General features: G+C 33.4%; 1 protein-coding gene across 1 annotated transcript; it reads right to left on the bottom strand.

The window, feature by feature from the left end:
- Window positions 1-8,686: 8,686 nt before the first annotated feature.
- LOC120016379 (laccase-14-like) lies at window positions 8,687-12,118 on the bottom strand. The gene is made up of 6 exons (XM_038869118.1): window positions 11,972-12,118; window positions 10,954-11,105; window positions 10,633-10,877; window positions 10,213-10,341; window positions 9,083-10,027; window positions 8,687-8,999 (listed from the first exon to the last, which is right to left on the bottom strand). The coding sequence occupies exons 1-6, from the start codon at window positions 12,068-12,070 to the stop codon at window positions 8,869-8,871; spliced, it is 1,701 nt and encodes a 566-aa protein (XP_038725046.1). The 5' UTR covers window positions 12,071-12,118; the 3' UTR covers window positions 8,687-8,868.
- Between the last annotated feature and the right edge of the window lie 588 nt (window positions 12,119-12,706).

Raw genomic sequence — 12,706 nt, 5'->3', positions numbered from 1 at the left:
TTCCTGTTACTCAAACTGGTTGTAGAGTTTGTTATTGGGTCTTGTTGGGGAAAAATGAAATTTCGGAATGTCAATTGATTTTACTAAAATTCATCTTGAGGTGACCAGTTGCTTTAGGACATAATTATCCTTATCTGCGTGGTTTGTTTGAATGATAATAGTAATTGTCGGCAGAGCGATTATAAAAGTTTCTTTGTCCCCATAGATTAAACTTCGGGAGAGGGTGCTTAGTGTTTGTTTTTTTTTTTTTTTTTTGGAAATAAGAGAGTAAGAATGTCCTTTTAATAATGTATAGAAAGAACCCTATCGGTAAGACCGGGAAGTTTTCAAATATATTTTTCAATTTAATTATTTGTTATATATTGTTAACTTATGATGTGAAATATAAATTAGGTCAGGGGTGAAGCCATAACATAATATGACGAGGTTGTAGGGGCGAATAATTATGATGGATAAAATCTAAGCAGAGGTCAAGGGGTAAGGTTCACAAAATTTTTTCTTGATTATCTATTATTTATACTTTTGAAAATACAAAAAAATAACATTAAAAATCAAAATTTTATGAAATAGGATAATTAATAATTTTCACACGTTCTTGTTTCAACCATGAGCAAGATTTTTAAAACAAGAGTTCTAAATTGAAAATTTAGGGAGGTCTTTTTCTGTTATTTACTGTATATATGAGTATATTCAAAATCACTCTCCCTTAAAGAAGCTCAACGCCTCTCCCTCATTTCCTCTTCGTTCATCACCAATAGGAGCTCAAACAATCAAGTTTTTCAAAGTTATTCATGCTCAATGGGTCCATTCTCGGTCCTATCAGCTTATTGTTGTTAATTCTCTATAAATACATTGGAGAGTCATATGACTTTACCCAGCAATTCGACCGACAACTCATTAGTTTATTAGTAAACTAATGACTCAGTCCCCCACCCGAGTCATGTCCGACACGTTTTTTAAAACATTGAGAATGATTGATTTTGGCAAGCTACGTAGGTAGTGTGATGGAACAAGGAAGTAAAAATATTAATCAAATAAAACGTTGTAAGTGTTTGATATTCTCCTTAATTATTGGGTACTAAAAAATATGATTTGTTTTCTTACTTACAAATTACGTCAAAATCTCCATCATGGAGCACATGAGCTACTCTGTTCATGGATACAAATGTTTCTCTGTATCTATAAAATAACAAAGAAAAGAACAATTATTATTAATTAATGTTCTATTGGTTTCATTAAAAATCAAACTTTTGAAAAACTCATAATTTTTCATTGGAAAAATTAAAACTCTTTGATTGAGGGATTTGGGAAAGGGAAGAGAATGGAAGGAGAATAATTTTCCTCTCTTATGTTTGGATAGATAAAAGAAGGAAGGAAAGAAAATTGGTTTAATTTACTAATTTATCCTTATTTTTATGTTCAAATATTATGTATAAGGATAAAATAAAATTTTAACTTATAAATAACTTAATTAGTCATCCCTTCCCCTCCAAATGACTCCATTTTGAAGAGGAAGAATTTTGAAAAAAATTTAATGAAATCTTCATTCCAAATCCCCTCAATTCTCTCCCCTTAATTTTTTATAAACTATTCAAATAAAGAAATTGGAAGGAAACTCCATTGCAGAGTATGTTTGGATTGAGGGATTTGAAGGGAAGGGAATGGAGGGGAAGGAACAATACTTTTCCCTTAATTTCTTATGTTTGGATAGATAAAAAAATAGAGGAAATAAAATTAGTTTAATTTACTAATTTATTCTTATTTTTTATGTTAGTGTATTATGTATAAGGGTAAAATAGGGTTTTAACTTAAAAATAAGTTAATTAGTCATTCATTCCCTCCAAATGACTCTATTTTGGGGAGCAAGAATTTTGACAAAAATTTAATGAAATCTTCCTCTCAAATAAAGAAATTTGAAGGAAACTTCATTTCCTTTCTCTTCTCTTCCCCCAAATCCCTCAATCCAAACACACTCTAATTGTCAAATTCATATAATGTGTGATATGCATGAGTTACATGATTCCTTTGATTAAAAACAATATCGTCACGAAAGGCAGAATAAATGTAATTGGATGCAAGAAGAAGAAGCATTTTTTTCAATTCTTTTGAAAATCGTGCACGCATACCACGGATCCTCATTGGGTCAGTTTCACAAAGCATTTTGATCAGCATTTCTAGTATTTTCTAACATAAATATTTTGTGCAAGCCAAACAATCATTTTCGGACAACAATTCCGATGTAATTTTGGAAGCATTTTATGCTCTCTTGAGAATTGTACAATTTTGATGGCATTTTGGTTTATTTTCTCATCTTGTCATCAATAATTGATTTTTATCCACATTTTACTCCTAAAAAGTCTTATCCTCTCTCTTCCTCTTCTTCTCTATTCACACCTCTCTCTCTTCCTCTTCCCCATCGATCCAACAAGGCCGTTGACCCAAAGTCTTCGGAGAAACAACAGCTATACAAACGGAACAAATCTTACGGATTTGGGTCTTCTTCACAGTCGCAGACCCAAAAAGAGACAAAGATGACAAAGCGAAATTAGGAAATCGAAATCAGTTTGGTGCATTGCATATAGTTGTCTCATCTACCAAACACAAGATGCAATGCAGCTAAAAATTGAGCAACCGATGGAACAAAAAACTGACCTCTTTCCAGTGCAAATAATACGCAGGCAATTTATTGATGTTTTAATTTTTGTTTGTAAAGATTCATTCAGTAAACCAATGTTTGTTATTTAGTTTACTATTTATTTGTAGGATTTATTTTTTCATTTGTTATTTATATATATTTTTATTTTAAACAATGTTTGTTATTTAGTTTACTATTTATTTGCATGTTACAGTAAAAATATATATAATACTCTTGTATGTAATTTGCAACAGAAAATTACACAACATATATATTATCAACAAAAATTAAGCCAAACATTATAACCATTCAGACAACATATATGCTATTAAAATTGTCCAGCATTTCTGCTACTTCTATTTCTGCTAACATATTTGTTATTTTGAAAGTTGTTTCTCAAATTTTTCAAATTTTTTTATACAAAAGTGGGGTTTGGGTGGAGTCGAATGCAAAAGATGAGTGTATATATATATATATCACCTCAACTGAAGATGACTGGTTACATTTGTACCTTTACCAAATGATAAGTATTCAATATTCATAGCCGCTCTTACTTTTGTACGCATTATTTATTCAATATTCATAGCCGCCCTTATTGTTGTTTTATTTCACATTTTTTTTTAAACCAGTCGGAATGCCACAAAATGGGTAGGAAGGGTAAACAAGAAAACAAAATTTTAAATTTAACCGTATTATTTATATGTCAAATTTAATTTTTTTAATAAATATTTGTGTGTGTTATAGTGGAATTATAATCATGTTAGTATTTCATGTATCCAATATGTTAGAAAGTCCCACATCGATTAAGGATGTGTGAATATTCCCTTTAATAAGGGCAAAACTCACCCCTTACAACTAACTAGCTAGGTCTTTCCCAAGCCTAGTGAGTTGGGCTTTGGCCCTTAGTAGCTCGGCTTGGAAGAAACAAAGTCGTGCGGATCAGATATATCTACGAGAACCGAACAACCCAAAGCAGACAATATAATTGGTTGTATGGGGGTGTGAATTTATAACATGGTATCGGAGTTTAGGTCTAGTTCTGATTCCAATTTTAGTTTCCTTTCCCTATGCAAACCAAACACGGCCTTCTTGTTACTCAAACTGGTTGTAGAGTTTGTTATTTTTTTTTTATTTTCAAGTAATCCAACCACTGTATTTTTTTTTGAAACAGGGATTTGAGAAGGGTTAGAATTCGAACCCACGATCTAATGGGTGGGTGATCCTTTACATGCAATGTGATTGTCGTTCAACCAACGACTCACTTGGCAGAGTTTGTTATTGGTTCTTGTTGGGGAAAAATGAAATTTTGGAATGTCAATTGATTTTACTAAAATTCATCTTGAGGTGACCAGTTGCTTTAGGACATAATTATCCTTATCTAGATGGTTTGTTTGAATGATAATAGTAATTGTCGGCAGAGCGATTATAAAAGTTTCTTTGTCCCCCCATAGATTAAACTTTAGGAGAGGGTGTTTAGTGTTTTTTTTTTCTTTTTTTAAGAAATAAGAGAGTAAGAATGTCTTTTTAATAATCTATAGAAAGAACCCTATCGGTAATTAAGACCAGGAAGTTTTTCAAAATATATTTTTCAATTTAATTATTTGTTATATATTGTTAACTTATGATGAGAAATATAAATTAGGTCAACGGCGAAGCCATAACATAATATGAGGGGGTCGTAGCGGCGGACAATGATTTTATTTCGTGATGAATAAAATTTAAGAGGTCAAGGGGTAGGGTTCACAAAATTTTTTTTAGATTATTTATTATTTATACCTTTAAAAATAAAATAATAACACTAAAAATCAAAATTTTATGAAATAGGATAACTAATAATTTTCACATGTTCTTGTTTGAACCATGAGCAAGATTTTTAAAACAAGAGGTCTAATTTGAAAATTGAGGGAAGTCTTTTTCTGTTATTTACTGTATATATGAGAATATTCAAAATCACTCTCCCTTAAAGGAGCTCAACGCCTCTCCCTCATTTCCTCTTCATTCATCACCAATAGGAGCTCAAACAATCAAGTTTTTCACTATTTCCTCCACTTGACAAAGTTATTAGTTCTCGATGGGTCCATTCTCGGTCCTATCAGCTTATTGTTTGGTAATTCTCTATAAATACGTTGGAGAGTTATATGACTTTACCCAGCAATTCGACCGAAAACTCATTAGTTTATTAGTAAACTAATGGCTCAGTCCCCCACCCGAGTCATGTCCGACACGTTTTTTAAAACATTGAGAATGATTGATCTTGGCAAGCTACGTAGATAGTGTGATGGAACACGGCAATAAAAATATTACTCATGGAGCACATGAGCTATTCTTTGCATGGATACAAATGTGATTTGTTTTCTTGCTTACAAATTACGTCAAATCTCCATCATGGGGCACATGAGCTACTCTTTGTATGGATACAAATGTTTCTCTGTATCTATAAAATAACAAAGAAAAGGACAATTATTATTAATTAATGTACTATTTGTTTCATTAGAAAACAAACTTTTCAAAAACTCTTGGATTGAGAGATATGGGGAAGGGAACAGTATGAAAAGAATAATAATTTTCTTCTCTCATGTTTGGATAGATAAAAAGAAGAAAGGAAAAAAAATTGGTTTAATTTACTAATTTATCTTTATTTTTATGTTAAAATATTATGTATAAAGATAAAATAAGTTTTTAACTTATAAATAACTTAATTAATCATCTTTTCCCTCCAAATGACTCCATTTTGGAGAGGATGAATTTTGAAAAAAAATTAATGAAATCTTCCTTCCAAATCTCCTCAATTCTCTCCTCTTAATTTTTTATAAACTATCCAAACGAGATAATTGGAAGGAAACTCCATTGTAGAGTGTGTTTGGGATTGAGGGATTTGAAGGGATTTGAAGGGAAGGGAAGGGAAGGGAATGAAAAGAATAATAATTTTCTTCTCTCATATTTGGATAGATAAAAAAAAGAAAGGAAAGAAAATTAATTTAATTTACTAATTTATCCTTATTTTTTATGTTAGAGTGTTATGTACAATGGCGAAATAGGGTTTTAACTTAAAAATAAGTTAATTAGTCATTCCTTCCCTCCAAATGACTCCATTTTGGGGAGGAAGAATTTTGACAAAAATTTAATGAAATATTTCTCTCAAATCCCCTCAAATCTCGCCCCTTAATTTTTTATAAACTATCCAAATCAAGAAATTAAAAGGAAACTTTGTTTTCCTTCTCTTGCCTTCCCTTCCCAACAAATCCCTCAATCCAAACACACTCTAATTGTCAAATTCATATAATGTGTGATATGCTTAGAGAGAGCAGTGAAGAGATAGAGAGAGACACAAGTAAAGTGTGAAATGGGACCTTCTGAGTTTTGACAGTTTGGGACAAGTTGTCAATTGCTCTATTATTGGATAATAAACGAAAAAGTCTCGGTGCCAACTCAGAAGATCTTTTTTTTAGATTCCTTATTAATGATTGTCGGTGCATCAAGTTTATGAGTGCAAGCTAGCTAGAAAAGCCAGTTTATAAAGGGTATGCATGTTTTGTTCCTTAAATTTTTAATGAGTTGGAGCTCGAGCTGTGAGTTTGTGACGAGCTTCAAAATTGTTGTTTGAGCTAGCCTTGCTTAATTATCTAAATGTTTAAACTTGACTCGAGCTCAATCGAATAAGTGAGTTTTGAGTTTTGTTCATGAACAAGTTTACGAATTTTGTTTAATAAGACATCAACAAATGTGTTCACGAGCTATTTTGCTAGTAGGTAATATGTTGGTTCATGCGCAATAAAACAATTGTTGGGTTACGTAAAGATTGAATGGTTGGAAAGAGAGGTTTTTTATTTTAATAACTACATTAGACAATTAACATTAATCTTCAAACATATTTCTTCAATAAACATGAGAAATCTCTTCTAGTCGTGAATGTTGGACAAATTAAAAAGGTCAAAAAAAAAATGTGAACGAGAAAATCAACTCCTATTTCAGAGATTTATTTTCCTGTTAAAAGTTACAATTGATAAGGTTATCCTTCAAAATAGTTGTAAATAAAAAGATATGTTTGTTTGTTTAGATGCAACTCTTCATTCAAAAAGAAATGATCATGAGTTGGAAATGTTAGAGATAAGATAAAAATCAAACTTACATTCTGTTTGAATTGTTATCGTATTAGTTGGTTATTTAAGTTAAACTTTTATTGTATTTCTCTTACAAAAGGAGAATATATTAGAAGTTGTAGAGCAAGTACATATAATGCAAATTTAGCCTAAAGGGCTTTCTAGTGGATGTAGGTCTCTCATGAGACTGAACCACTTTATCTCTTATGTCTCTTTATTTTGTTATTTATTCATTTATATTATGTTTTCTACCATGCTACAAGAGCCTCATGCCAATGCCGAAACCCTTTGTCGCTTCCGCCTTCAGCATCAACCTTCATGTTTCGCCTTCAACATCAACCTTCATGTTTTGTGAGGTGGATATGTGAACTTTTGTCAGCGATCAAATTTCTTCAATCAGATTGCTGATCAAGCATTTGCAAATCCAGTAGTTGAAGAATTACTTGCCATGACTTTTCTAACATAAATGACAGACAATTTCCTAATGACTTGACCATTTATTCATGCCAAAAATTATGTTGAGTGATTAAGACAAATAACTTGAACTTATGTTGAGTGATTCACTTAAGCATCTTTAGTGGGAGTCGATTTCTTATTCACATTTGTTTCCAATAATCCCCATCTGAAAGAATTGGTTAAATTCGTGCAAATGATAAATATATTGAATCAAGATGGTAGCTTTTATCATTGAACCTTTTCTAGTGAAAGATTATCTGACTCATCGGTTAAATAGTAAATGATACTTTGAACCAACTAATTGAGTAAATCTGATAGAGTCGTAGACTTCACACAATTCATTTTCTAACACATTTGTTTCTAATAATTGTCTGTGTTTTGGCCTTGAACAATTCCTGGTATTAATGAGTACTATAGGGAATTTAATTTTTGTCTTGGGGGTGGGGGACATAGATTATTTGTGTAATGTGTTGAAATGATTTTTTGATTGGGAAACTTTTGTACATAAATGACTTTTTCAAAGTAGGAACTTTGAAGCATCAAATGTTGGAGCAGAAGAAAACAAAGAAATATTGAGGTATTTTAAAATGTCTTGTCTTCCTTTAATTAATTCACGGAAATATCTTGCACGCATCATATCCCAAGAGCTTTTCAGGGGAGAAGGGGGCTGTAGTAGTGAATGGTGAGAGGACGCTAGATGTAGTACCAGTGGGTACCGTTTGATCATATGATAAAATATGATCAAATGATTCTTCATTTTTCAGTTTAAAAATAGGGTACCCTCTAAAGTGTCATTTACCTTATTACCTTTTAAAAAACAAAACCTTGCTCAATTTTATTGATCAACTATGTCAACTTTCTATGAACCCGATGAGTTAATAGAACTTGTGATCATTGAAAGATTGTTCGTGTTTCAATTTTATCACTGAAAGTCAAATTGTGCAAATTTAATCTTCGAAAATAAAATTTGTACCAATTTGATCACTTAAGCAAAATTTGTCAATTTCGATCGGTCATTTTGTGGCACAATCACGGGGCTACATTAAACAATGGTTATTTGCTTATTTTCCTATTTAAGTTAGTATTGGCAGTAGAGAATGGAATGTTATTTGATGATAAAAAAAAAGTTGTTTGCTAAAGGAGTGATTCCCGCCTTTCTTTGAGAGTGGTTCTCATATGTTCTTGAGAGTGATTCTCATCTCTTAGTATCATTGTTCTTGCATCATAATTTCTTTTATTGATTGTGTGTATTGTCGTCGTAGCCAAATTCTGTTTTATAAATTTTGACAGTTAAGGCAATTAAGCCAAAGGGTGCTTCAATTTTGAGGTCAACGGGATCTGGCAAGCATTTATATGCAGAATCCCCTGAATATTACCACTCCTCCCTTTGGTTGCTTTCCTTTTTCCCTTGCCTGATAGTTGAGTACTTTCCATTGTCTGGTTCTCTTGAATTCACATATATAGCTAAAGGAATAAATATGTTGTAGAGGAATCATAAAATTTAAGGCACTTGACTTTATTGCAGGGGCTAAGCGTACAACTGCGAACAATACAACTGACTCTTAACTTCCAACCCTTTGAACCCAGACAATGAAATCACTCAATCCATCCTTAAAACAATTCCAGAATTAAAAAACACCACACCACAATTTCCCTTGACGGAACCCTAAAGTCAGTTTAACATGGTGGCATATCAGATGGTGGTGGAAGCATTTTTTGATCAGAGCCTTCGCCATCTTTCACAATGAATGCCATATCCATGCCCCATGACATGTGACGCTCTAGATGGCAGTGCATGAGCCACACTCCTGCAATAGAGTTGCATACACATCAATCAAACACACAATACATAACATATGTATAAAGAATTATATTAATTAATTCTACATACCAGGATTATTTGCCTTGAATCTTATGGCAGCCCAGGTATTCTTAGGGACTGCGATTGTGTTTTGCAGTGGAGGATCAACCAGATTAAACCCTAAAGGGTCTGTTTCGTTGTCAAAATTCCCAAATCCCGATCCAACCACGTAAAAGCTATAACCATGTAAGTGCATTGGGTGATCACCACCACCGACCAAGTTTGTCCCTTGAAAAACTAGCTCCACTTCTGAATTATACTCCAAAACTTTCACTTCAGTTGTATTCCATGGTATTTTATATGCCTCCGGAATGTCGTCCCCCGTATAATTGAATATCGTAGGTGGATAACTAGGAAAGTTATCACCATATACACCACTAATGTTGTTGTAATAAGCTTCTAATATGTTCGTCTCAGGGAAAACAAAGCTAATGTTGTTAACACTAGCAGCAAGTCTCCCTCCTTGAGGCCCCGAGCATGAGTCATTTTCGCAAGGAACTCTGTTCATAGAGAGCGTGAAAAGCATTCGTTTAGTTATGTTTAATGGGACCGAAATCGGGTGATTATTATCGGCTAAACTCGTAAGGTTTTTCGTGAAATTGACCAGTGCGTTGGTGTCGTTATAGCTAGGAAGATAAGGTAAGGAAGTGTTTGAAGATGGTGTGTAGTTTCCATTGTATTGAATGATTGCAGTAGTGTTTACGGAATCCAAATCTTCACTATCAACACTTGAGAAAACTTTTGCAGCCATGTAATAGTGGTCTAAAGCTTGGTTGGCTTCTAATAAAACATTAATGGTTTGTCCAGGTGAAATCGCGATCACATCGACTTTGTATGGCTTTGTGTAGGCACCATCGATGCCAACGACGGTGAGCTCATGGTCTCGGATAGCGAAGAAAAGAATTTCTTGAAGGGCGGCATTGATTAGGCGTAGAAGGTAGGTCTTGCCATAGTCCACCATTAGCTTAAATGCATCTGCAATTGAAATTGAGCATATATATATATATATATATATATATATATATATGTATGAGTTATTGAATTTAAGTCCGATCACAAGAGAAACATATGATAATTAGTAGTATATATATATACGTATGAGTTATTGAATTTATATCCGATCACAAGAGAAACATATGATAATTAGTAGTGATGTTAACCTGAAGCTGAGCAGGGTTGAAGAGCACCAGGTTGACCATTAATGGTATAAGAATCAGAAGTATTAGGGTCTCCTCCTGATTGTAGAAATTCTTCATAAACCTCCATTATGTCACTCTTCCACCATTCTCCTGCATTAATAACAAAGAAAAAAGTGACTAACAAAGAGTGATTTATAAAAAATTTATTATTAGGTTTCCCAATATTCTTTTTTTTGGGTAGCGGAGAATGATACCATATAAATTTACTCTTTAGGCATCCGATATGTGCCTAAACTCGGACAATTAGACCCGCTTACACAGAAATTTTCTCTTGACTATAGGATAATTTGTCCAAAACCCAACGCTTGACTATAAGGATATTGCTCCCAAGGGTTTCTTAAGATTGATCATTCCTATCAGTTTGAATGTTTAGTAACATACCTAAAATGATGGGAACATCTTCGTCAGGTGTCGGGAAGGGATAATTAGTTCCATTCTTGGGTGAAATTACGATGGCACCATAAAGAGTAGCACGAGACCAATCGCTATGAGAATGCCACCAAAGAGTTCCTTCTTCGTCGGAAAATATGATCTTTTGGCTGAAGTTGCTGCCTGGTTGAATTGGACATTGTGCGATATATTCAGGACCATCTGTCCATGGATACCTAGGCATTTTCACTCCATGCCTGCCAATAAAATTGTCAATTTATTTATGTTCATGTCATATATATATATATATGTATATATTATGGGCATATATACCAGTGGATGGTGATGTTGTAGTTGGCCTGGTTATAGACATCAACGATGATAGTATCTCCTGTGTTGACATGTAGAGTTGGACCAGGGAACTGTCCATTTACAGTCAAGATGGTGCTGTTGGTACACAGCCTTGTGTATGGAGCTTCTTTTACCTGCATTTAATTTGAAGCCATAAATATATGCATACATTTTACCAAAGAAACTATACACTGCATTATTGTTATTTTGTCCTCCATATTTGTCAATGTGTGGGGTTTATACCCATATAAATAATAATAACTAACTGATGTAACCCTTGGTACGGGGTACCCCTATCATCACTTGAAATTTTCGCAGAAAGGAAACCACAAATTTAATACATCAATCTTTGTTAGGACAAGATATATATATATATATATATATATATATAAGACCTGCTCCTATCCGCAGGCTCGTAATTGTGATGATTTACGGGCTGCAAATCTCAGTTGTTGGATCTTCCAACGGTTGAGATTAAAACAACCCACTTAAAATCCATACCCATCCAGTCCTCCCCTTTCCACCTTCTTCCTTGTGCAAAAACCAGACAGAGTTTGACGACGGGAAAGCTTCTAACTCTTCCTTCATCTCGAATGGAGATCGTCCATTATATTCTCTGCTAATAGGCTTCTTGGATTGAAGCACCAGATTTGTTGTCACAGGTGCCCTTGCTGTTTGGTCTCTTCATCATAACCTTTGATTTTTTGAATCCACACATGGAAGTGGAAAGGAATAAGCTTTGCCTTGTCGTTATGCACGAGGAAGGAGGGAAAAGGGAAGGATCCGATGGGTACTTCTGATTTTTGATTGTTTTAAGTCAGCAGTTGAAGTGATTCAACGGCGGAGATTTGCAGCTCGTAAATCATCACAATTGCGAGCCCGCATATAGGAGCAGGTCTATATAATATATATATATATATATATATACATATATATATATATATATAAACATGTATTTATATGTATGTGGGTGTGTATATTTATATATATTAAAACATACCACAAAAGTGTAGCGAGCCAAGCCATGACAATGAAGGAAACGACCCAACAACCAAAGCCCTAAAATTTGGAGGAATAAAACTTGAATCTTTGAAAACATATTTCTGTGCCAATAATACAAGTAAGAAAACCTTTCGCTCTTTGGCTTCTTTGGCTATGTTAATATATAGCAAATGCTAGCTAGCTAGCTAGCAAGGAATTATGGTCCATTATAAGTTTGGGTAGGCCCTATAGCTTTTAATGATATTTAGGCTTCCAAAGCAACATTTTGGGAGCGAAAGCACTACACATCCATAAAATAAATATCCATAAACTTATATAAACTTGTGGCATGCCTATCTGGGCTTTTTAATAAAGTTTGATTTTTTTTTAATCTATGTCACATGCCTATTTTACTTGCCACCTAGATTATGTAAGTTTAAGGATGAGAAAATTATAGACATATATCATTTTGGTTTTGGAAGTACTAGCTAGTGATAACATAGGACAATATATACAACGTTAGACATGTGATCTTCTCCGACAATTGTGTGGATGTGGGTGGAGGAAGAACTATGATCAATCAACATACAAAAAACAGGGCCAGGAAATAGATAGGTGACGCAGCGCGGAAGCTAGAACACATGAATTCATTCACGACGAAATCAAGAAACTTGGAATCGACCAAGAACAATTGAGAAAACCTTAAGAAATTTTATTAATAAAACTGAATGTATCAATTACAAATGTTTATGAG

The sequence above is a fragment of the Tripterygium wilfordii genome, chromosome 15 (genome assembly GCF_013401445.1).
Source record: "Tripterygium wilfordii isolate XIE 37 chromosome 15, ASM1340144v1, whole genome shotgun sequence".
NCBI classification, from domain to species: domain Eukaryota; kingdom Viridiplantae; phylum Streptophyta; class Magnoliopsida; order Celastrales; family Celastraceae; genus Tripterygium; species Tripterygium wilfordii.
This window is presented reverse-complemented; position numbering and strand designations above follow the sequence as displayed.